Consider the following 23,081-nt stretch of genomic DNA (forward strand, 5'->3'; position numbering starts at 1 on the left):
TGTAACAAATAGGCACCCCGGGCCTTAGGTTTCCCTCGGTCCGACCCTAGAATATTTTGCACCAGGACACAACAAAAAATAAGGTACCAAGAAGACACTTACATTTCATTACAAAAAATTTTACATCTAATTACAAGTCTCATATCTATAATAATTTTACGCTACACTTGCCTATCACACTAAAACTGTCGCATGATATAAATGCCTAGAAACCTAACACAAGACAAGAAAATGGATAAAGAAAGGTCAAGTGGCAGTCGCTATAGAACGCACTCCTCTAGATCATTAACAATCGCTTTTCCCATAAATCGCTTAAGAATGGCTGGAACCCTTTTGTACTGCCTGACATCATGCTCTCAAAGGGGTCGAATTCTGCCCTCAAAGGGGTCGGATTCTGCCAGTACGGCCGCTGCTTCTGATGAAAATTCGAGACTACCCGTCGCCTAGGTGACCCCGACATTTTCAAATATCAACCTTGGAGCTGGCAGACAATCCCCGACTCCAGCCTGATAATATCGACGTTAATGGCCCAAACCCTTGGACGCTAGAGCATGATACTTCCACTAGAGGTGAACTCCGAGAAAGCCACATCACCCATTTTAGACATGACATGTCTCACCCATCCTAGTACTGCCCTCGTCTTAATGCACTTAACCACAAACCTCTCGGCCCCTGCCATACCACTCAAGAAATTGCCACCCAAAAGTCCACCAGTAAAAACACCCTACCCAAATGACAAATTCCCGCCGTAAAACACCAACCACATTTCTTTAGTCTCCCAGAACAAAGATGCAAGCAGGCAAAGATAGCATGAAGGGAAACCATTTCCCCTTTTATAAACACAATCCCGCAATGGACAAAAGCCCCTCACTGTCTCCTAAGAATTAAATACGGCCAGACTTTTAAAAACTACGCCATCAATGCAGCCATATCCCTACCTCGAAAAACGAAAAACCACTCCTACCCTGACCAATCAGCACTCCCTTTGTGTTAATAAAAACGTCTGAAAGACGAAGCGCTTCGCCAAGATAATGCGTTCGGCATTGAAACGTTGCCTCATCTATAACCTCGAAGCTTGCACTACACACGCAGTTCCCCCTCCCCCCCCCCCCAAACCTCTGCCAAACTCAAACATTGGCACCCCAAGTTCTAGGATTGGGCACCAACCATACCATCCAGCTCAAGAGCCACCACGTTCGCAATCAAGCGCAAAAAAAAAAAAAAAAAGGAGTAAGTATGCTGTACCAAAAAGAAACAAGGAAGGCGCTTTGCGAAAATGAAAAATAAGGCATTCCAACATGAATGACAAGTCAAAAGATAGGAAAAGTCATAATACCACAAGACTAGACAAAGTCAAGAAATCATTACAAAAACCTATACTACTGCAACAAAAGAAAGCAATAAATTAGCCCAGCTTGGCTAGGGGTTCAGCATCATCGACAACACCTCCTCCAGTTCGGCCCACCTCGAGAATCTCCCTTGAAGTCTCAGCATGTGCCCCTTTGGTCGGGTCAACAAGACGGCCGCCTTCGACCCTCATATACGGCTTGCAGGTCTAAGTTGGGGAACAAAGTTCGAACGTGGAGAAGAGTTTCCTTGTAGCCCTTCAGATACTCGTCAGTAGCCTCCAACACTAGAGTCCTACTAGCCTCCGCCATCGATTGGGTGGCCCCGAGTGCCGCTCGTAGATGGGCAACCTCCGCCTTTGAAGCACGGAGTGCCGCCCTGGCATCTTCTCTCTGGCAGTCAAGACGGCTTATGACCTTGCAACAACGAGTCCACGATGCTTCTGATTCCTTCAGTCGCTAACACAAATTAGCGTTTTCCTTGGCCACCCTCTCTCTTGCCTTGCCTTACGTCGCCTCTTGGACACGTTCCACCTCCTCTTGATGCGATCACCTGAGGGCAGCGGCCTCCAAGTGAAACCCGAACTCCAACACCCGATACTCCGCCAAAACCCCCAAAACTCGATCCTCCATTCGGCGGTACGTTGCCTGACGGTCCCCCAATGCTCTAGTAGATGACTCAGCCCCCCCCCCCGGTGCCCCTCAGACGCTTCCCAATCGATGATCGCCCCTCATCATGAGCAATCAGAAGAGCGGAGCCAGCAATGGAAGATATCAGACCGACAATCGGGAAAATAGCGCCTCCTTCAGCGTTATTGCCACCGTCCCTTTGATAACCAGCAAGGATAACCTTCGACATCCTTCTATTAAAAACAAAAAGCTACCTCTACCCATGAAGAGCAAACGGGAAGAAGATTTGGGAATGTAGTGCATCTTTGAGTAAGAGACGATGAAAAACTCAGAGGCAAAGGAATGCATCTTTTATTCCGTTTCGCACGTTGTGTCCAAAAGAAGGAAAAATGCCATCAGACGCTTAGTAGATCATTAGAAATGCGCCACTTTTCACGCATCTGTAGCGCATTCAAGTTTCTCAAAGGAATCAGAAGCCGTCGCACACGCCTACGACAGCACACCTTTTTGGTATAGCGCTCCATATCCCAAAGTCCCACGCGGTGTACGCATTAGAGAGTTTTCCCTGCCACTAGGGTCAATCTCCACCCTGCAAAAAGATAGAGTCCAGCTATAGCTAGAACCCCAGAAACATATTCAAGGCTTCGCTAGGGAAAGCGCTACCTTTCCTCCTCAAATTTAGATAACGTGCATGAGCAAGAACCCGACCATACCTCGAACGTGTCCCGGCAGTACGAGACCCCACCGATGCACACTCACGGTGGTTAGCCACCCTTCACACTTGGACGTTACTCGACTAACGCCTTCCCCTTCCAAGAAAAGCGCCCTCGAATCCCGAAGCCACGTGCAGCGCCGGTCAGCGCATAGAGAAAACTACTCTGCTTACTCATTTCGGGCCACCCTCAAAATGACTCTAAAGTCGCTATCCCAGCAAAGAAAAAATTAGCTCAACCGACTGCCTCGGTCCCACTTAATCCAACTCTCCAAAACTAGCACATATAGCGAAAACTACTCGAACTTCCCTTCTCTAGCTTGAACACTCGTTACTCAAGCCTCCAACCTGGGGGGCTGTGGACCGTACAGGCCCAATTTCGGCCCTTTCCTTAAGCCCAATCTCAGCCCTTTCCTTAGGCCCAATCTTGGCCCTATCATCAGGATCAATCTCGGCTCAGTGCCAGCCTACCATGGTATCATTGCAATCCCACTGATATCCACGCGGCAGCCACAGATCCTGTCCTCATTAATGGCGGATCTCATTCACATTAATAAAGGTCCCGTTGCCACCATACTACCACTTGGGAACCTCCACCTATGCCGGATAGGCAGTCACATCACCTACAAACGCACGACGCATGCATGCAAAAGGACGTTTCTTTCTCCTATATCAACCAGCTCTCTTTAGAGTCAATGTATGTTCTGATTTCTGGTTTACTGATACACTGTCTCTTTTTACTCTCTTATTCACTTGATCGTCGGAGTGCTTGCAGGTACTAATTGCCCCCCGAACGGACCCATCGTCGAAACCCGCACCCCGTCTCCGATCGTCCTCTCTTGGTCGTGAAGGAACTATAAATATATATAAATTTTAGACATAGCGAAATTAGATTTTACACCTTAATTATATGTTTTTATTTAATTAGGTTACAATCCACGAAGCCAGCTTCTCTAGAGGTGGAGTTAATTAATCTTTGATTATTTAAAAAGCAAGCTATATAGGTCCATTCTTAGGTGGGCACTACGTACTGTGAGTAGTGATTAGGTTTAGGAAGAACAAGGCACGCGACTTCCCACCAACAATCACGTGGATGAATCCCAATCGCATGCACTTAATGCCCGCGGGACCCACCATACAATTGTTCCCACAAAAAATTAAACTAATCTAATATAATAATATTCCCATTATTATTATTATTATTATAACCTTAATCCTCATTTGTCTACTCACTTTAATCTCCACGTTCGATTATCTGCCTTCTTAAAATAAAAAACTAAAATTATTCTTAAAATTCTATTTATTTAACTTTATATTATTGGATTCAGGTGCTTGCTTTATATTAATTAATAATTACATTTGATTTGTGTTTGAATACTTTATTAGAAATCATTTAGTTTTATATTTTTGTAAAATTTGATATTAAATATTAATATCAGCAGCATGGTGGCGTCCAGTTAAGCGGTTGGTTTGGAATTGGAAAGGAGAGTGAGAGAGAGAAAGAGAGATAATAATGCCTTTAAAACTAAAAGCTTTATTCTTGCTTGGCGTCGATATGTGTCAGCAATTGGTGGACCAACTGACCATCTTCGGCCGTGTTTGGTTTGCGACGTCAATTGGTTGGCATGTCGCTCTAAATTATTGCAAAAAGCTAATTATGATATAATGGGACTCCATTTATTTATCTGTAACTGTAAATAATCCTCATGCCTTGTTCGGACACTCTTCATTTACTTGTCGCTTTCTTTCCATTTCTTATGCCCTCTCCCTAACATTACTATTCATTATTATTATTACTATTAATATAAATTTAAAATATAAAAACCAGGTCAGGTCAGGTCAGGGTCAGGTGTAACAATTCTTTTATTTAAAGATGGGCCCCACCCCCAACGCTCAGTGGGGTTTGGTTGGCACTTGTCAGTCTCTGAGGGTGAGGGAGTCATCTTTGGACATTCTTTTTCCTTCTTTATAATTCTCACTTTTCCAAATTTCAAAATTGGGGGCTGGGAATGGGAATGGGAAGCATTGCCATTTGCCAAATTAGGTTCATTTGATTTATTTATTTGTATTTGTTATACTTTAATCAATATATTCCGTGACTTTAAACAACCAACAATGTTCCAAAATGTAACGTGAATCAAACAAGACTTAGGACAGCCACCATAACTTTTGGAACTTGAAGAGAGACAAAGCAGACAACAGGTTGGCTTGCCGTTGCTGATTGCTCTCTCTTCTTTGCAAGGTTACAGCTGTTAACACTTTGGTTAATGTACTCTCCAAGTTAATTAAGAAGTTTGATAAGCTGGTAAAGAGTTTTGTTTTGTTTTAGAGTCTAAACATAAAAATAAAAAAAATAATGCTATGAGTCATCACTCCTAGCATTATTCAAATAAAAATGATATGTTAGAAGGAGTAAATAGATTGGATTCAAGTTGGGTTATTACTGACTTGTGATCTATTACGCCTCATTCCGAGCTTAATTTGTTAATTTATTAGTTTAATACCTTTTAACTTGAATCTAAATATGTTTATTAAACAAGTTAATAACTTAACTTGTTAAATACCCGTTAAGGTTAACATATACAAATATATACAAATCAAGTTCACCCGTTAATTTATTTAAATATTTATTTAAATTTGAATATTAACTAAAATATTAAATTTAAAAATAAAATAACTCACAAATTACTAATTAAGCGATTAGTTTCATTCTTATTCTTTTGAACAATTCAAAATAGTCAAAATATATAAACTAATAATAGGGCATTCATCATCCATGATTGGAAAATAATCAAAATATTAATAACAAAAATACATGAATATGAGAAGAAAATAAAAAATAGAAATTAAAAATGTTGTTGAGGATGTTTTAAAAATTAACGAATATTTCAATTAATGGGTCATAATGGGTCAATTTTGATTTTGAATTTCACATCGACCCATTTAAACATATTTTGTTATTGGATCGATTCAAGATTTTTTTAAGTTAATTTATTACCAGTCTAAACCCAATAAATTGATCTAAATCTACTAAACAAGGTGTTGATTTAAAATTTAATATCAAATCAAGTGATATAGCTCTTATATATATATATATTAAAGCATTCCACTTAATTGTTACTCTTAAACCCTACATAGGGGATAAAGTAAAGGTTTCACTTTTGCTATTATTATCTAATTTTTTTGGTTAGTATTTTTCCTATTCCATTTCCAACTTTCCTGTAGAAACTTTGTGGAATGCCTTCAAGGGCCACAATATTCTGAAATTTTTTGAAGGTTTTATATCCTCCTACCCCGTGTAATTAATGATTCTATTAAGATTGTTAAAAAGAATAGTTGGTCAAATATTAAATTTAAACATTAACTTTATATTATTATTCTTTATAGGTATAAGATATATTCCAATTATCAATCACTTAGCTGATAAATTGGAATATTAAATTATAAATTATCAAATACAAATTAAATAAAACCAACAATAAATTGAAAAAAATCAAATTCTACACACGACAAGAGTTCGACCAGATATTTAAGAGCCTGTTTAGTTGTAAAAAAATATTTTTTTTTCACTTTTAATTTTTAAAAAATAAAAAAATTCAATTTGTTAATTTTATATTATGAATTGAAAAATATATTTTTGATATTCTTAAATTCGTAGAAAATAAATACCATAATTTTTTAAAATACAAAATGTTATAACATAATTTTAATTATAAATTACAAAATTAAGATTAAAAACTAAAAAAATATTTTTTCTAAAACTGAGCATGTTCTAAGAGTTTTAAAAATTTTAATTGAGACTAAAATAAGAGTTGATTGAGATTAATTGAATGGTTTGAAAAATTTGGGAAGGTTGAGTATAGCACTCAACAAACGTGGGAACTCACTTGTCACGTTGGATTTGATTGATTATTTAAGTTAATTGGGAATTTAATATTCCTTTTCCTACCCTCAGTTACCTCTTCCCTTGGGACAGGATATGTTCCTATTCTATTCTATTCTATTATAATTAATAATTGTCAAGCAAGCAAGCAAGCGTAGCATCAATTCAATCGTAACATTATTTTATAGTCCACGTTCTAACTTATGAAATGCTCATTAGTCCTTAATTTCATAATATTAGCAAAAGAATCTTAAATGACACTATTACCCTAATGATTCAAAAATATCTATTAATCATTATTTTATTAATTAATATAGATATTTTAAAAAAATAATGTTAGAAGTTATAACTGATGATGGTATTATTAGTTACGTGATGTTTTTTATTAAAAAATTTAAAAAATTATATACTATTATTATTATTGGCTAACATGTTTTTACATTACTCATTTTAAAATGGAAAAATGAGAATCATGAAGCATTAATGCTGGTGTGGTGCTTTATATGAGTGTGGAGTAGCATGTAGAAAGTGATAGACAATCAGTGCAGCTATTAAAGCAAGACTTTATGAAGCAGTATTGATGAAAAGGAGATAGATAGATGGATGGATGGATGGATGGATAGGATAGGTATCACTAGTCACTACTCACTACTACCACTATTGATTCCATTCCATTATTCCCATTTCTCCTCTCCTCTCCCCTCAGCCATTATCGCTCGCTCTGATTGCCATCCTTTGGTAGGTTGCTTAATTTGGCTAAAATCCGACCCACCACTTCACCCCACCCCACCCCCAAGTGCTTCATTACTTTTATATTTATTTAATTACAGCTCCGTTACTGCATCTTTGAAAAATACTATTGGTACACTCATTTTGTACACTTTAGGCTACAAAATGGGGTATTATGACAAAAAACCCCTCATGAGGCGCATAGAGGCGCGTGAGGCTCATGGAGAGGCGCAGGGTATTTTGGTCATAATACCCCTTGTGTAGCCCAAAATGTACAAAAATGATGTACATGTAGCATGATCCCATAATCTTTAACCATTGTCTAAAAGTATATATTTTTTTTATAACTTGTTTATAATTTTTTAAGAATAACTTTAAATGCCAAAAGAATAAATATGATTATTTAATTTTATTTTATATTAAAAAATCTAGATAAATATTATAAATATCTGTGCCCTATTGCGAACTGATAAGGTGGTGGAAGTTGAAGTTTGATTTAAGGAAGGAGCTGTGCAGGCCAAGCCAAATGGCTCCCGTCCTGTTTCGGCACGTGGCAAGAGGACGAGAAAGAAGTTTGCTTGTTTTAATCCCTCCGCTAAAATCACGGGCAGCGACACAAAAAGCATCGGGCGTTTGACACGCTGGAAGACAGGATTGGGCGGATACAGAGAACCGGTGCCCTGCTGACGTCGTGGGATAGAAGAAGATACCAAAAGGAAGTGGGTGGTGTAGTGTAGCGATACGATGCCTAATCACTTCATGACGAGCCTTCTTTCAATGTCCCTCCTCTCTCTCTCTCTCTCTACCTACATTATGCCACTGCTTTTTTTGCAATTCACACTTTTGCCATTACTTGCCCTCTCACCCCTCAAAAGTCAAAACTTCCCGCGGTTCTTTTGTCCACCTTAATTCCGAATCTACCCCTACCTGTCGCAATTATCACATGCGTGTCCTATTAATAATAGAAATATGTGTTTTTAATCAAAGAATAATTAAAAAATTATTATTTATGTTAACACGTGGCACTCAATTACTAATTGAAAATATCATAATTTATCCTTGACTTATATATATATATCTCAAGAACACGAAATCATATTTCCTTTTTTAACCCTGGGCTAAGTGTGCTCCCTCCAGGGTAACAAAGCCTCAAATCTGTAGACAAATAAAAATAAGAACCCATCCCATCCCATCCCCACTTCACTGAGACGGACAATTCAGGAAATTATATTGATTCCAAATGGGGGTTTTCTTTGGAAATAGAGTCGAATGGGAAGAAAATTTCACAGGCTGAGGATGAGGAAATTGCAGCCGGAAAAAGAAATCATGCAAGGAGTGGAAAATTTCTATGTTCTGTATTTATTTATTGTTCTGTTTTGTTCTGAAACAAGAGACAAAGACAAGCCACAAAAGAGGACAAACATTGGGGCCCACTTAAAAGGTTTAATAATAAATTTATAATATTTAATTAAGAATGACAAAGGCCCCACTCATCCCCACCTACTCATTTGAGTCCTCCAATGATCCATCTATAGCTTCAAAAGTCCAAAATCATGTTATAATTATATTGTTTTTGTAAGTAGAGAACATTTCCTAAATGTAATCAAATGTTGTGAAGCAAGGTGAGTGTTACTTAGGGTTGAATGTAGAAAATATGAAAATTCGTGGAGGTGCAGTGCATGCAAGATGCAGAGTCAGAGATGAGAAGGGGGTAGGGGTACTTTTGGGAAGTGGGTAAGTACGGCCACATCACATAAGAGTTTAACGACTTGTCGTGTAGGAGTAGGATTGCTCTCTTAACTGTGCATTGACGTGCATTGACGAGCATAGGGATGGATGGATGGCTGGCTGGATGGACGGGGGAGCGCAGCGCAGGCCGGCCAGCCAGCCAGCCACGATAAAGCACTTCTTTTCTTTCTTTCTTTCTTTACTTCTGCCCTTCGTTGCCTCATTTTCCCATTTTTCTGTCACTCTCGCTCTCGCCGTGTACTGTATACGCGCGCGCGCGCGCGCAAACACACACGCAGATATATATACTGAATTTTATCAGGAGGGATGGGGATGGATCAGATAGAGATGATGGCCTGTGCTAGCAGACATTTCTTCCGCCGTATTCTTCTCATCTTTTCTTTCCCAGATTCTTGTCCCATAGTGTCGTCCATGAACCAAGTGTTTCTTTATGGCTTCTTTCTGATCTTCTGTTTCTATCATCTTTAATTGTTGCTGAATTAGTGGCTTCACTGTCTTCGACAGCCACTCATAGTCGGCTTGCCTTGAGATTTAATTTCAGAGGCGAACTGTATTTGCCCGCATGTGTGGTTGTCATCCTTTAATTCCCTGGATTCTTCATTCTGTGTTTGGCTGCTGGGTTGGCATGGTTTCTGATTTGATAACTCAATTTTTGTTTTGGGGGAATCTTGGTTTGTGTGTTCTGGTCCATTCCTCCATCTGGGTTTTGGTCGGTAGCTAACAGGATAAACTCAAAGTTCTGTTTTGGGATTGGAAGTTGGAATCTAGTGAACTCCTCTTGATTATTCATTCTGGGCCTGGTGGGGGGTTTTGGAATTTTCTCATCTTCCTCCATTTCTTTCTGGGTCTTCTTTTCTCTGCAATCTACTTATCTTCTTCCTACTGCTGCTGCTGCTTCTCCATTCAAGTTAGAATAGTTCTGATGCTGGGTCTAACTAGACAAGTTTCTGTAGATTTGACAGAAGGGAAGTTCCGTGTTTCCCCGTTTATTTCTTCGTAAATTTGGAAAGAAGAAAGGACCTAGCTAGCTCAATCTAATACTGTTTAGACTTTCCCCGATTCTCTCTGGATGAGTTTTCTCCATATAATTGGGTTTGGCTTAAAGGTCGGCCATCTGCTGTTGATGTTATGTTGGTGGGTTGTCTCTGTAATTTCCATGAATTGGTTCATTAGCAGTGAAGCCATGGAGACCAAGAGTGGATTTGTTCGGGATGGTGCAAAGATGTGGCTGAAATTGTGGGATAAGATCTCAGGGAACATTTGCAAGATCTACCATCACTGCTACCAGTATATTGGGTCCAAAAGAGTTAGGAAAACATGGTGGAGGAATCTTTTAATCACATGGATTGTTTTCTGGATTCTGATCTCCTTCTCTGTCTTCTGGTACATGAGCTCCCAAGCTGGGGAGAAGAGGAAAGAGACCCTTGCAAGCATGTGTGATGAGAGAGCTCGGATGTTGCAAGATCAGTTTAATGTCAGTATGAATCATATACAGGCCATGTCAATTTTAATTTCGACTTTCCACCATGGCAAGAGCCCTTCTGCTATTGATCAGGTAAATGAAAATCCCTCACCTGCTGTCCCTAGCTAATTTTCTTTGTGGGAGTTTAAAAGTCTTTCTTGTTTGTATTGGAATCTTATTTGAGGTGTTCTCATTAATTGGTTAACCCTCAGTTATTTTGGGTACTGCACTGCACCTCGCCACCGGAGTTGATCTAGTTATAGGTGTTAGCACTGGTAAGACCAAAGTCGAGTTTGAGCTTCATGATATATCCTGAGCTGTATAATCTTACTTACCAACAAACAGAAGAAGAAGAAGAATAAATACAGTGCACATCTCTATATTTCTCAATTCTTGTGCTTTGGTGCCACAATTCTGGTCTCTCTCTCCTGAGTTGTGTTTGTTTGTGATGTCAAATTAGCGTATTAGCATTGAATTAAGTTCAACATGTTAATAATATTGTCCACACTCTGATTTAGATGAGGTTCGATTTCCTCCTTTTTTGTTGTCTTTTTTATAACCATTAAGCAAGAATCTGACTTTCTGAAACCAAAGAGAACTTTTGCAAGGTACACCGAACGAACTGCTTTTGAGAGGCCTCTAACAAGTGGGGTGGCATATGCGGTGAGGGTGCTGCACTCTGAAAGGGAACAGTTTGAGGAGCAACAAGGTTGGACTATTAAGAGGATGGACACACTTGAACAGAACCCGGTCCATGAGGATGAATATAACCCAGAAGCTCTGGAGCCATCCCCAATCAAGGAGGAATATGCCCCTGTTATCTTTGCACAGGATACCATTTCGCATGTGGTCTCCATTGATGTGTTGTCAGGGAAGGTGAGTTCGTTTGTCTGTTTAAATTTTGATCTTTAATTGGATGATACAGCTTAAATCTTTTCCTTGTCCTCCATCACATTGGATGTCACATCCTATAAATTCTAAAAGTATGGTGATTTATTGAGCCTCTATCTTTCAGTTAGACTATCTGCTTTATCTAATGAATGAAAAGAAAAAGAAATAAGAAAAAAGAAAAAAGAAAAAAAGAACTCTAACGTGACTAGCTGTTACACATGATAGTTGATCTTGAAATACTTGTGTACCAACAGGAAGATCGTGAAAACGTGCTGCGTGCAAGAGCATCTGGAAAGGGGGTTCTCACTGCTCCTTTTAGACTACTGAAATCTAATCGTCTAGGCGTCATATTGACTTTTGCTGTCTATAAGAGGGAGCTTCCATCAAATGCAACATCTAATCAGAGGATTGAAGCGACTGATGGGTACATTATCTGCCTATAAACAATGTTGAACGTTAGCTCGTTAAAGGGAATACAGAAGAGGAGGAAAAAAACAGAAAAAGGGATGAGTACAAAGTGATGGCAATGGGACATTTAATCCTATGCTCAAAATTAAGTCTTGGGAAAAGTAAAAAAAAAAAATCTAGTTAAATTGTTGTCCGAACAATTCTCTAGTGATCAGCACAATTAAATTACCAGGATGCTTTCATGAATAGAGAATTTGTCAAAGCTTGAATTAGATATCATCATTATGATAGCCCTTACTAGGTGGGGTTGGCAACAAAGGTTGAATTAAATAATGATTATTTTAATTCTTTTTCCTGCTGAGCAGGTACCTCGGTGGAGTCTTTGATATTGAATCGCTTGTTGAGAAGTTACTTCAACAACTTGCGAGCAAACAAACCATCCTTGTGAATGTGTATGATACCACCAACTCCTCCCACCCTATCAGCATGTATGGCTCAAATGTATCAGATGATGGATTACATCATGTTAGCACACTAAGCTTTGGGGATCCTTTCAGAAAACATGAAATGGTTTGCAGGTGATTGATTGCATTTTTCTCTATTATTCAATGTTTTACCTGCATTCCTGTTGTATTGAGCCCTCTAATTGCATCACGCCGCTCATACAATACATAATTCTGAGCTAGTCATTTTGCTAGGAATAAATGTGTTCTCCTGCATTTCTTTGACTTCCTTCTAATTTCATTCATTGTGAACTTGTTTATGCTTAATGTATCAGAAACACCTGGATCTGGGAGGGTCAGTTTGATTTCTTAGGGATTGGATTCAAGGAGATAAGACAACTTATAACTAAGTTTATTCTTGCAACAGGTTCAAGCAAAAACCACCGTGGCCATGTTTAGCAATAACAATGTCCATTGGAATTCTTGTAATCGCATTTCTTCTTGGCCATATTTTCCATGCAACAGTAAATCGAATAGCCAAAGTTGAAGATGATTGCCGTAAGATGATGGAGCTCAAGAAAAGGGCTGAGGCCGCTGATGTTGCAAAGTCGCAGGTATTTGATTGTTTAATCTATCCATCGAGGTTTTATTTAGGCTTTACCTAATATTACTGCATGGTCCTAATTGAATTTCGATTTGCTATAGTTCCTTGCAACTGTATCCCATGAGATCAGAACCCCAATGACTGGTGTTCTAGGTAAGTTTTCATCATGTCCTTTGTCATTTTGAGTATTTTTGATGAACTTCCATGCAGTTTACAAATAAATAATAGGGTAGATAAATAAAAAAAGATTAGTGAGGTCTAAATATGTTTATGCAACAGGAATGTTGGATATGCTTATGGACACAGATCTGGATGTAACTCAACAAGAGCATGTCAGAACTGCACAGGACAGTGGAAAAACTCTGGTTTCATTAATAAACGAGGTTCTAGACCAAGCAAAGATTGAATCTGGTAAGCTCGAGCTTGAGGCAGTTCAATTTGATTTGCGGACAATTTTGGACGATGTGTTGTCTCTGTTTTCAGGAAAGTCTCAAGAAAAAGTAGAGGTAGCTAATCTGTCTCTGTCTCTATCTCTGTCTCTGTCTCTGTCTGAGTTGTCTAAAACCATCTTGTATATATTTTTTTTTCTTTTTTAATTCCTCTGAGGGCAGCTTGCGGTTTTCATCTCTGATAAGGTTCCCAAAGTGCTAATTGGTGATCCAGGTAGATTTCGGCAAATCATCACAAATCTCATGGGAAATTCAATCAAAGTAAGTACAAACTAGCATCTCAAGTTTCACTGTATATGTAGGGAGACAATTAGGGCTTTGAAAAAGTCAGTCAAGGGAAGGACATGGGAAATTTGGTCAGGAAAATTCATTCAACCTTTAATTTTGTTGTCCAAGTATTGTTCAATGGAGGAACCAACACGGGGAATCTATCAGTTTCACTTTTTCAAGAGCAAATATTACTTTTAATATATGAATTGTGCTGTCTGGTAAGATTGCCATCCTTACTTGAAAGGGCTGAAGTGAATAATTTTTTTAAATAAAGTGCATGCACGGAGATCCAGAGGAAACGTCTGTTTTTATGAACTGGGTACCAATAGTAATGATGGTGATTATCATGAATTTAACCCTGTATATACATGCAGTGACAACATCTGTGAACAACTTAATATAAGTTTGTCATATTTTCCCCCTGCAACCAGTTAGGTAATTAATTAACAATTGATTTTTTGGCAGTTCACTGAGAAGGGGCACATTTTTGTGACTGTCCATCTTGTTGAGGAGGTGATGGAATCTATGGAATTTGAGACCTTGTCATCATCCAGGAACACCTTGAGTGGGCTTCCTGTGGCAGATAGACTCCAAAGCTGGGCAAGATTTAGAACTTCTGGTCAAGATGGACCTCATAGCGCCATCTCATCATCATTATCTGACCTCGTGAATGTAATTGTATCAGTAGAAGACACAGGTGTCGGGATCCCTATAGAAGCCCAGTCACGTATATTCACTCCTTTCATGCAGGTGAGGCCCTCAATTTCCCGCACACATGGGGGCACAGGGATTGGGTTGAGCATAAGCAAGTGTTTAGTTGGACTGATGAATGGTGAGATTGGGTTTGCAAGCTTACCGGGGATTGGATGCACCTTTACATTTACTGCTATGTTCACCAATGGCTGCTCCACTAACAGTGACCATAAGAACTGGCAAGTAAGCAACCAGTTAAATTCTGCGTCTTCAGAATTTCAGGGTATGACAGCTTTAATTGTAGACTCGAGAGTAGTCCGAGCCAAGGTATCTAGATATCACGTCCAGCGGCTTGGAATTCATGTTGAGGTTGCTCCTAACTTGAGTCATGCTTTCTCTCATGTAAGCAGTGGGAATACAGTCAGCAACATGGTCCTAATAGAGCAAGAAGCTTGGGATGAGGACTTGGATTTGTCAGCTCTCTTTGTCAATAAATTGAGAAATTTTGACCGTGGCACACCTCCAAAATTGTTTCTTCTATCCAACTCTATTAGCGCTATCAAAAATGGTTTTGCCACTACCAGTGATTATACTCCAACTGTCATCATGAAGCCCCTAAGGGCAAGTATGTTGGCTGCAGCGTTACAGCGAGCCATGGGTGTTGGAAACAAGGCTTATTACTGCAACGGAAAACTCCCCGATCTGTCTCTGCACAATTTGCTTCTTGGTAGAAAAATCTTAGTTGTAGATGACACTAATGTGAATCTTAGAGTAGCTTTTGGCGCCTTGAAAAAATATGGAGCTGATGTGGTCTGTGCTGACAGTGGAAAGCGGGCAATCTCACTGCTAAAGCCGCCTCATAACTTTGATGCCTGCTTCATGGACATTCAGATGCCAGAAATGGACGGGTATGCATCATGTTGCCAATTTAAGAGCTTGTGGACTAATTCATCATCTGTGCTCAAAAAGTTCAAAAATTATTCATGTTTGTTGTAATTTCTCAGTGTGGTGAAGGTCGTATGTGCAGTCTGGTAGGCACTTAGTTAACTGTGTAGACGTATTACAGGTTCCCCTATATGCGATAGTAGCTTTTAGCATCAGTGAGTTGTTTACAATTAGCAAGTATTGGCTGCTATTTAGGGTCCACGGCCACTTGTTCTTTTAATTCCATTTTCTTATAATTTGATCCATAAGTTAAAGTATTAAATTCAAGACTTCTAACTATCCTCCCTTACAGGTTTGAAACTACAAGAAGAATTCGCAAAATGGAACAGAACATAAATGATCGCATCCAACGTGGAGAGCTTCCGTTAGACGCTGACCGAAATGTTTCTTACTGGCATTTGCCAATTCTGGCCATGACTGCAGATGTTTTTCAGGCTACGCATGAGGAGTGCCAAAGGTGTGGAATGGATGGATATGTTTCAAAACCATTTGAAGCCGAACAACTTTATCGTGAAGTTTCACGCTTTTTCCATAGCCCAGAGGATCAAAACTCATAGGGAAGAATTGCCGGTTGAACATGGCTTAACCTCAAATGCCTGTCCTTTGTACTTTGAAATGCTGAATGGATTTTTATTTCTTTGGATTTTGCCAATGGTGAGTTATCTATTCCATTGATGCTTGATTTCTTTTTAGTGTAGAGGATTTTAGCCTTTTTGTTGCCATTTGAGTATGTAGGCCAGTTGTACTGTACCAAACGCTGAATTCTCACAATTGTTCCTTACTGTTTACTTGTAGGCTAAAAGCCGACATTGGTGCGATTTGTGCTTCAGTGTCACAGGAAATAAGGTGCCAAACCGCAGCAGAATGTACATAAAAGCAATGTTCTTGTCTCGAGGCTTCCATTTGCTAGCACAAGATTACTCTTTTTTTTGTAAAGATAACCTCATTTTCCTAGCATTAAGAGGCGGCAGAAAGGCTGAGGAAGCTTTCTGGCTTTGGTGCACCGTGGAATCTCTGAGGTTGGCTCTTGGGAAGTTGTCTCATCATAGAGATTGGTTTAGTGGGTAGGATGAAACATGGCATGTTAGCAACAGAGGAGAACATATTGTGCATATGATAACTTTGATCGAATAGAGAAAATGAAGGGCATGTGCTCGTAGTAGCCCGTTTTGATCGTGGCAAAAGATTTGTTCAGCTACGAAGTGGTGTAATTTGTCATAGTAAACCATTTTATCTCAGATTTTTTTTTACCTATTTGCACAATTGTCGGACAATCAGGCGACGGCTTTTTATGATCTTCGTTGCCTATTGATACTCAGCACTTGAAGTTTTGGTGGAATGCTTGGGCCTGGGTGGCCGGCATTTACGAGGGTTTGATCTCTGAATGGCTGGCTGGAGTGGGTTTCTGGTAAGCAGTGTGTCATTGAGTTTAGTATAATGATTGATGTTGGCCTCTCAGGTAGTCGATATGTCCGAGTGGTTAAGGAGACAGACTTGAAATCTGTTGGGCTTCGCCCGCGCAGGTTCGAACCCTGCTGTCGACGATCATATTTGTAGTTTTTAAAATCAAATAAGTTACATTCTAAAAGATTCAAAATTATTTTATGTATATATACGTAACCTATGTGACATAATAATTATGTCAGGACGAAATAATTTCTCCCAATCCAAAGTTTAGTGCCCTCTTTGGGTATAATCTTCCATAGTTCATGTTTTATTATTTTCTATTTTGCATTGTCATGGAGCTTTTCAAATAACAATATCATCATTATCATTATAATACTTTTTAATACTTAAAACACAATATATATATATATATATATTTATTGAAAGTGTAACTAGTCATCGTAGCAGCCATTTTTTTAACCATTTAAATTTGTCTTTCTAAGAATATCACCTTTGTTCAATTTAAAAAATTGATTAATTTTTATTTATATCACATTAGCTATATTTACATCTTACATTATTAAAATAACTTTTAGTATTGCTAACTTATCACGGGATTCAATATAGTCACACTAATAAAAAGAGACGAACACAACAACCTAGTCATCATTTGGTTGGAGGTGGAAAAAAATAAAGAAAAGATAGAAAAAGAGAGGCGAGAAAGTGGATGAGCAACTCGTTGCTATCGCCATCGGTCATAGAGGAAGAGAGAAGAGAGAAGAGAGAAGAGAAAAAAAGATGAGGAGTTCTGCTAAAAGAGAGATGATGGAGAAGGAAAAGGAAGTCAATGAGGTATTTTTTATATTTTAAAAATTGAATAATCATTTTCTCACAGTAGGGAGAAATGATATATCTATACTTTATTAGGTTTGTGCCACTTTTTATAAGTCGAGAGATTTTGTGTTTTCTTATATAATCTAGGGGATACTAGATATAATTTATCATTTTGAATATCAATCAAATAAAAAGTGTTTAATTTGTGTGATATTTGTAAGAATATGAGTTGAAGAACAGGTGCTTTTGATTTAATTAGTCTTGACAATATAGACTTGTCGGATTACTAAGATTTGGAAGAGTTAACTTGAGAGGGGAGGATGTTCATGAGAGATCATTGAACTTTCTTTCAATTTAGAAGCTTTTATTTTGGACGACTTTAAACAACATTTCTTATAAGAATTATAATTAATGAGGGGGAAAAAGACTCAAAAAAAACAACCAATACTACTCAAAAGGAATTATCAAATTAAACCTTGAAGAGTTAGTTTGGGTATGAATGTTTGGGCCCCAAAGGCTATACCTAGGGAGAATGGAGTATTGAGACATAGATGACATAGTGGAGGATTCAAACTTAAATTCCCCCCCCCCCCCCCGGTTCCGATTGAGTAGATGTGCAATTTAAGGAGGGGAAAAGTCATGTAATATTTGAAAATTTTAGACAAATTTTGAAAATTTTGTAATATTAAAATTAATTTGAAATATATTGAAATTAGACCATGGGGGGAGGGGTTGGTAATTGTTACCTAGAAAAATATCCAAGAGGGAGTGAATTGGGTTTTTTTTTTTTTAAAAAAATAATTTTAACTCTTTTAAAAACTCTTAAATTTGTGATATTAATATGTGATGATTGTAGTAAGATTAATAACAATAAAATCACACAACCACAAAAAACAAGAGAAATTTATAGAGGTTCGGCTCTAAAGAGCCTAATCCTCTCTCTCAAGACTTAGTTTGAAGCTCTCAAGACTTGACTTGAGGTTCCACTAAAGAAAATCAATATTAGCTTTTAATTGGAACTAGAACCAACACTAACTTTTAATTGGAGTTAAAACCAATATACAATTCCTTGCCTAAGCAAGAACCACTAGCACACTATTAGTAAATAGAATCCCTTCACACAATAAGTGAGTAAAAATAATAAATTTACAACAAGAGACAATTACAAACAAGTCACCAATGGTTGAGAATTCCATCAGCTACCATACTTCCAACACTTCGAATATTCTCACTCTTGTTTGAATGCTTTATCAAGTTTATTCTACCTTGAGCCTCTATACTTACCATATATATATATATATATATATCTTCCAAACACACTAATCATTAAAGAAAAGGTTAATATGAAGTTTGAAATTCAAAAAATGTTTAGGCTTTCTCAAATAATAAGAAAACATGTATCACCTTTAATTCAAAATAAATTTACTTTTTGTATGAGTAAGAGAAAACATGTTTAAAAATAATTCTCCTTTAATTCAAGATTTGAAAATTCAAATATAAGTTTTTGAGACATAAATAATTAAAACAAGAAAACATGTTTAAAAGCAATTTTCCTTTAATTCAAAATAAATTTACTTTTTGCATGAATAAGAGAAAACACGTCTCAAAATAATTCTCTTTTAATTCAAAATAAATTTACTTTATGCATGAGTAAGAAATGCATTTATCAATATATAAAAAATTTAAACATAAACTTTTGAGACATAAATGATCAAAACAAGAAAACATGTCTAAAGACAATCCACCTTTAATTCAAAATAAATTTATTCTTTGTACTCACTTTTAATTCAAAATAAATTTACATTTTGCATGAATAAAAAATATATTTGTTATCATCAAAATCATATTTACTTATCATTGAGCTTAACAATCTCCTTCTTTTTGATGATGGCAAAATTTTTATGTTTTACCACATATAAACATAACTCCCCCTAAGAATATGCTCCATCTGAATTTATGCATAAATTTTTTGATAAAATAGTTGACTAATAAGACAGACAAATATGGGAGTACATAAGATCAAGACAAAAAATAAAACATGAGGTCATTTTTCCCCATTTTTTTCATAAATCAAAAAGGTATATCTTAAAAAATATTATCCCCCTTAATTTTATATTATAAGCTCCCTATTTCAAAAATACTTACAACTTAAAATTATAACTCACTCTCATACATAAATTCTCATTCTTCTTCCCCTTTTTCTCATAATCAAAAAAATATTGTGAGTTGAGAGAATAAAGATATATAAACAATACAGCTCATGAGAAAAATATATCAAGCATAATTCACAATATGATGGATAATGAACAAAGAGTACTGAAAATATAGATGCAACGTTAAGTACTAAGAATAGTATGTCATACCTATCATGGAATTACGCGTTAACCATTTCAATCATAGATCAAAGATTACACAAAATTAAAGAGAGTAATCATATAATATTCAAGTAGTACAATATCATTACAAAATCTACAAAACAATAATCTAATTCACCCATGTTGATAGTTTTGGATTTCGCCGAAGCTCAGTGTTGATGATAGTTGCCGAACACGACGGATCCAAGTTCATCCACATCACCTAAGAATGGCCATTAACTGCTGCTTTCGATTGGGTAATGTTGCGAACTAGACTCTTGAAAACAAGGAAATGACACATTTTCTTTTGGGATGATTGGGTTTTCAAAATTTCAAATAGGGTTTGGATCATCTACGAAGAAAGATCCATTATCAGAATATGGGTTTAAAGTAGTTTATGGGTGAAACCAATTTTGAACATTATGAGGGTTTTCATAAGAGTTCGTAAATAACAATTCCTCCAATAAAGCTAGATGAAATTGAAGATCGACGATCTGCTGTTGGAGGGCAAAAATGTAGGATACACAGCCGTAAATAGGGTCTTGAAGTCTAGCTTGAGCTTCATACAAGAGTGTAGCGATAGTCCCATAACGATCACTAATCAAAAGATGGGCCAGGAGCTTTGAGGCATTACTGGCACCAAAAACCTTATGGATAGCTACAAAATCAGTAGGTTCTTCTTCATGGCAGAAGTAAAGGGTAAAGACGCATGATTTGGTTCATTTTCTTCTTAATACTTTACAGGCACCGCATGGAGAATTGGTTCCGGACATGATCTTCTAGTTTTTATTTTATTTTATTTATATATATATATATGTATTGGCTAGTGAGCAGGCTGTAGATGAACAATTGTGGGCAACAGACGGCTGTGGGTGATTGGGTAGATTTGGCTAAATCTAAGTAGATCTAGCTAAATGAACAGACGGATAAAACAAAATGACTGACGAATGAACAGATGGATAGAAAGACAAACAGACGGATAAACGAACAAATGGACGAAAGGTTGGAGGTAATGAAAGGCTAAAACGACAAATGAAAGGCTGACCACCATTACTTAGATCCGTGCTGCCAATGCTCAGATCTACATCTCGCTCATCTAGATCTAACACTACTGCCGTTTAGATCATTTAACCAGATCTGACATTACTATTCAAATTGTATATCTGAGTAACCATGAAATAAGCAGACAAATCGCTTTAGGTGAATCAAACCTACCTCGAAAAACTAGGTAGGTGTTGATTTAAACTTACTTCGAAGACCAGAATGAGACTTTGGAGAGATCTACCGAATATAAGATGTGAAATGGTAGCCACTAAAGTATAAATTGCTCATTTTTCTTTCTCCGTGAGCATAGCATGATAAGCCCAAGTTACGACAACTCTAGATGAAGGGAGAAGATCATAGAGAGAAAACAAATAGATGTCTGATTGGGAAACTAAGAAAGAAAACAGACGAACAAGAGGCGTTGAAAATAGAAACTCACCGTGGATCCGATTGGCGGGACAACGGAGAGGCGTTGAAAATATGGTGAACCACTGAGCACGAAGAGAGAGATCGAAGATGGAACGATGGGGGAAGAATAAAGGTGATGACGGCGGCGGTAACCGGTGAAGACGATGGTGTCAACTGGCAAAAACAACGCCGGCAACAAGAGAGGGAATGAAAGAGTGAGTAAGAGATAGGGGTATTCGGGTGAGAAAAGGAAGAGCGTGAGAGGGAGAACATAGAGGTGTTCGGGTGAGAGGAGGAAAAGAGTGAGAGAGATAAGGGTTTGACCTTACCTGGTGATAAGGGTCAATATTTCCTATATCCTAATGAATTATATCCCTATTTTGGCTTTATATTTATGCTTAAAGTAAATAATTATTCGTATTACATATTATTTCAGGATGAAGCAAGGAAGTTGGCTTCTACAATTAATTAAGGGCATAATCGAAGACATTGGATTACCCATTTTTTATTGCTTAAATTCAAAGGCCAATTATGGAGTCTAGAGGATGTTTCAAGTGCACTTAGCCCAACTATCAAGTGGAATCCAACCAAAGGCCTAAGACCAATCAAAGGCCCAACAAAGCCCAATTTGTAGAAGACTTTTCTTTATTTTGTATTTTTTTTATAAGTGATTTATCACCTAAAGTCTTTTGTATTCTTATGAGTAGTCCACCACCTAAAGTCTTTGGTATTTTTTTGTCTTTTACCTAATTTTCTTCCATTAGTTAGGTGAATGTTTTGTGAGTGCCCATTAGATATAATTATGTTTAGTTGAATAATTGTACGGTTTGTATTGCATCTTGTGGGCTATAAATAGCTTACTTGGGTGCATTTGTGAAGAGGTGGTTATTATTTGAATCAAAATTTAGTTTTGTTCTTAAAGTTTCTCTTAGAGAATTGCTCTTATTCTCTCTCTTATTTTCTCTTGTAATCTTACTTCCTTCATTTCTTCTTTTAAATTCTTATGTAATTTATTGTTACTTTATTATCCACCGCCTAAATGGCAGGTTAATTTATGCCTTTAAATTTCTACAATTTTAATTCTTGTCTTTTAATTATCCACCGCCTAAATGGCCGGTTAGTTTCTGCTATTTTAATTCTTGTCATTTAAATTCTGTTATTTAAATTACGTCATTTAAATTCTTGTTAATTAACTTTTAAATGGAAATGAGTAGCTAAATCTAATCTTGGGTTAAGGCAAGGATAGTGTCCAACGCCAATGATTCCCAAAGAAAACTGCGCTTTAAATGAGTAACATTAATTTAAATTTCGGTATGAGTGTGTTTTAATTAGGAAAATCACTAGATTTGGATTGGAGCGTAAGCTTAACTTAGAGCTTTCATGTCACATATGGGAGTTACTAGAACTGGAAACGCTATTATACCCAAATTCGGATGATTAATTTAGTTATTTTGTATATTAATTGTAATTGGATTTATGGTAGTTGCTTAAACTAAAATCTCACATATCATGTATGAGGATTGCTTAAACTAGAACTATTATCATCTCTAATTGCATTTAGAAACAAACCCTCATATCTGAAATTAAATTAATGTTACTAACCTTGTCTGCTAAAATTTGGGAATCAACGGGTTGGTACTGAAATTGTCTTAACTCAAGTGCTATCCAATTTTATATTCTTACGTCCAGTATTTATTTCTACCTCTGTCTTGCTTTATTTCCTAGTATCCGTTGTTTAAAAAAACAGTAAAACAATCTTGTTACCAATCCATCTAAATACGTGTGCGTGTGTGTGACATTCTTTTTTCTTTGCCATAAATAAATCTCTTAGTGGACGACCT

At 37.2% G+C, this 23,081-nt stretch overlaps 1 protein-coding gene and 1 non-coding gene across 4 annotated transcripts; both read left to right on the top strand.

The window, feature by feature from the left end:
* Positions 1–9,132: 9,132 nt before the first annotated feature.
* On the top strand, positions 9,133–16,488 carry LOC127797205 (histidine kinase 3). Of its 3 annotated transcripts, none has more exons than XM_052329853.1 (11): positions 9,133–10,604; positions 11,106–11,387; positions 11,657–11,826; positions 12,176–12,388; positions 12,681–12,867; positions 12,959–13,010; positions 13,137–13,363; positions 13,469–13,567; positions 14,042–15,177; positions 15,507–15,868; positions 16,010–16,488. In XM_052329853.1, exons 1-10 carry the CDS (start codon positions 10,119–10,121, stop codon positions 15,769–15,771), a joined length of 3,117 nt encoding a protein of 1,038 aa, XP_052185813.1. In that variant the 5' UTR covers positions 9,133–10,118; the 3' UTR covers positions 15,772–15,868; positions 16,010–16,488. The 3 variants fall into 3 exon arrangements, with proteins under 3 accessions (XP_052185813.1, XP_052185814.1, XP_052185815.1); XM_052329854.1 differs by having other exon boundaries at positions 13,493–13,567; XM_052329855.1 differs by having other exon boundaries at positions 10,439–10,604; positions 11,120–11,387.
* Positions 16,489–16,676: 188 nt separating this feature from the next.
* TRNAS-UGA (transfer RNA serine (anticodon UGA)) lies at positions 16,677–16,758 on the top strand. The gene has a single exon. It is a non-coding gene; the product is annotated as a tRNA-Ser (tRNA).
* Positions 16,759–23,081: the final 6,323 nt, after the last annotated feature.

Source organism: Diospyros lotus, chromosome 3, assembly GCF_014633365.1.
Source record: "Diospyros lotus cultivar Yz01 chromosome 3, ASM1463336v1, whole genome shotgun sequence".
NCBI classification, from domain to species: Eukaryota; Viridiplantae; Streptophyta; class Magnoliopsida; order Ericales; family Ebenaceae; genus Diospyros; species Diospyros lotus.

Bases quoted from the DNA above. Each gene is read 5' to 3' on its own strand.
- LOC127797205 (XM_052329853.1), top strand. From the start codon at position 10,119: ATGAGTTTTCTCCATATAATTGGGTTTGGCTTAAAGGTCGGCCATCTG. The intron at 10,605-11,105 runs GTAAATGAAAAT...CTGAAACCAAAG, and splicing joins GCCCTTCTGCTATTGATCAG to AGAACTTTTGCAAGGTACAC. The intron at 13,364-13,468 runs GTAGCTAATCTG...CTCTGAGGGCAG, and splicing joins AGTCTCAAGAAAAAGTAGAG to CTTGCGGTTTTCATCTCTGA.